The 2,500-nt window shown below is 36.6% G+C and overlaps 2 protein-coding genes across 2 annotated transcripts in view; one reads left to right on the top strand and one right to left on the bottom strand.

The window, feature by feature from the left end:
* Positions 1 to 2,500, bottom strand: part of LOC135091237 (NADP-dependent malic enzyme-like) — a 38,948-nt gene that overhangs the window by 22,254 nt on the left and 14,194 nt on the right. The window contains 1 exon segment of the mRNA XM_063988689.1: positions 1,255 to 1,405. Within this exon segment, the coding sequence (XP_063844759.1) occupies positions 1,255 to 1,405 (151 nt within the window).
* The window catches only part of LOC135091239 (uncharacterized), a 16,270-nt gene that overhangs the window by 955 nt on the left and 12,815 nt on the right, over positions 1 to 2,500 (top strand). The window lies entirely within an intron of this gene.

Here is a 2,500-nt window from a genome sequence, read left to right as displayed (position 1 = left end):
TATATTTTTTTTTTTTATTTTATTTTATTTTATTTTATTTTTTTTTCTCTGCGTAATGTTCATCCTTGCGCGAATATACAACAATACTAATTTTCTCCATTGTTAATTTCTTAACGCCTTAGATTTCTCATTCTTCAGTCAATATAAATAAACAAACAAACAAACAAAGCTTCCTGTACTATTTATTTCACCTTTCTTAGCGTAACTTTCACTATTGCGTAAGGACGTAAAACAAGATTTTTCCCCCCTTTTTTTCATTTCTTAACGCCGCTAATTTTCTCGCCCTTAAATGAATAAAAAAAAATCTTTCTTTAATTTCTTTATTTTCTTTTTTCCTTTGCGTGTTGCATTCTTGCGTAAACAATAAAACAATAGAAAACTTTCCCTCATTTTTTCTTTCCTAAAATCTATAATTTCTCAACCTTAAATAAAAGAATTGTATCTATTTTTCCTTTTTCTTATTTTTCCTTCCTGCATCGTCACCTTCCTCTTGCGTCAGTAATAAACACTAATTTTTTTTCAGTTTTCCTATTTTCTTCCAGGATACAAATGATTCACGGAAATAAGAATATCTTATTAATTATTTTCCTCGTGTCTTTATTTATTTATTTTAATAGTCTGCGTTAATTCAAAGTAAATAATATCCTGTATTTTTTCCTCTTTTCTTTCTTTTTTTTTTTTTAACAACTTGTAATTTCCTGTCCCAGTGTAAATATTAGACAAATGGTTCTCTCTCTCTCTCTCTCTCTCTCTCTCTCTCTCTCTCTCTCTCTCTCTCTCTCTCTCTCCACCAAGCGTATCCTTGCGTAAAATAAACACGTATTATTTCGAAAGGAATGTGCGTTGTGGTGGTGGTTAATGGTTCAGTGGGGTGGGTGGGGGGAAGGAGGGTTGCATCACTGAACTCCTGAAAGTGTGACGGTGACGGTGTGGTGGTGACGGATGTAAGGCTGGATGGTGGTGGTGGTGGTTACGGTGGTGACAATAGTGGTGGTGGTGGTGGTGGTAGGAGAGTTGAGACAAAGAGCGAAATTAAGGTAGATAAAATAGAGAAAAAGAAAGAGAGAGAGAGAGAGAGAGAGAGAGAGAGAGAGAGAGAGAGAGAGAGAGAGAGAGAGAGAGAGAGAGAGAGAGAGAGAGAGACAGACAGACAGACAGACAGAACAAGAAAGAAAATAACATAGAATTAGATACAAGACCAAGAACAGTAAGAACAAATCACACACACACACACAAACACACGCAGACACTCACCTTGTTCAGCCTCGGGTCCCTCAGGTAGTCAATGCCCCGGACCATGTTAGGGCAAATATTATCCCCCGTATGCTCGTGGTAGGGACGCTGGCCGATCCTGTCCCTCTGTAGCCCAGCCATGCTTCCTCCTAGCACTACCCTTGCCTGGTTCCTGCCGCGCACACAGAGAGAGAGAGAGAGAGGTATTAGTTGTGAGAGGAGTGACTGGTAAGAATGCGTGTAACAATAGGAATTTAAAATGATAAAAAAAAATAATAAGATTGAATAAATAAGTGAATAAATGGATCGACAGATAAATGAATGAGAGAGAGAGAGAGAGAGAGAGAGAGAGAGAGAGAGAGAGAGAGAGAGAGAGAGAGAGAGAGAGAGAGAGAGAGAGAGAGAGAGAGAGAGAGAAGAGTTTTGTGGTAAAAGTAGTAGTAGTAGTAGTAGTAGCAGTAGTAATAGTAGTAGTAGTAGTAGTAGTAGTAGTAGTAGTAGTAGTAGTAGTAGTAGTAGTAGATGATGGAAAAAAAAAAAAGAAAATAAATCAAATAAATAACATAAAATAGATAAAAGATGGACGATGAAAATAATAATGACAACAATAATAATAATAATAATAATAATAATAATAATAATAATAATAATAATAATAATAATAATAATAAAAATAATAATAATAATAATAACAATAATAATAATAAACTAAAACTAAAAGTTACAAAACTTCAAGAAAAAAAATAGTAAAAAAAAAATTAATAGCATCTTTTTTCCTAACCTTTTTCCCTTTCACCTTTACCTACTTACTTTTTTCCCTCCAAAGTTTTCCCTTAGAGGTTACACCGCCACACTTTTCCTCACTTACCAGCTTACACTTTACTTAACACGTCTACATTTCTCTATCACTCTTTGTCCATTGAACCCAAGAGAGAGAGAGAGAGAGAGAGAGAGAGAGAGAGAGAGAGAGAGAGAGAGAGAGAGAGAGAGAGAGAGAGAGAGAGAAGAAAAAAGGATTTTGGTCAAGGTTTTCTAAGGTACAAACTCTCTCTCTCTCTCTCTCTCTCTCTCTCTCTCTCTCTCTCTCTCTCTCTCTCTCTCTCTCTCTCTCCAACCTGCAGTGCGTGAATCTTTTGTTAATTAGACAGGTGTGAGCCCAGGTGTGTGTGTGTGTGTGTGTGTGTGTGTGTGTGTGTGTGTGTGTGTGTGTGTGTGTGTGTGTGTGTGTGTGTGTGTGTGTTTGGTTTGTTGATGCAAGGCGGCGCGT

The sequence above is a fragment of the Scylla paramamosain genome, chromosome 37 (assembly GCF_035594125.1).
Source record: "Scylla paramamosain isolate STU-SP2022 chromosome 37, ASM3559412v1, whole genome shotgun sequence".
NCBI classification, from domain to species: Eukaryota; Metazoa; Arthropoda; class Malacostraca; order Decapoda; family Portunidae; genus Scylla; species Scylla paramamosain.
This window is presented reverse-complemented; position numbering and strand designations above follow the sequence as displayed.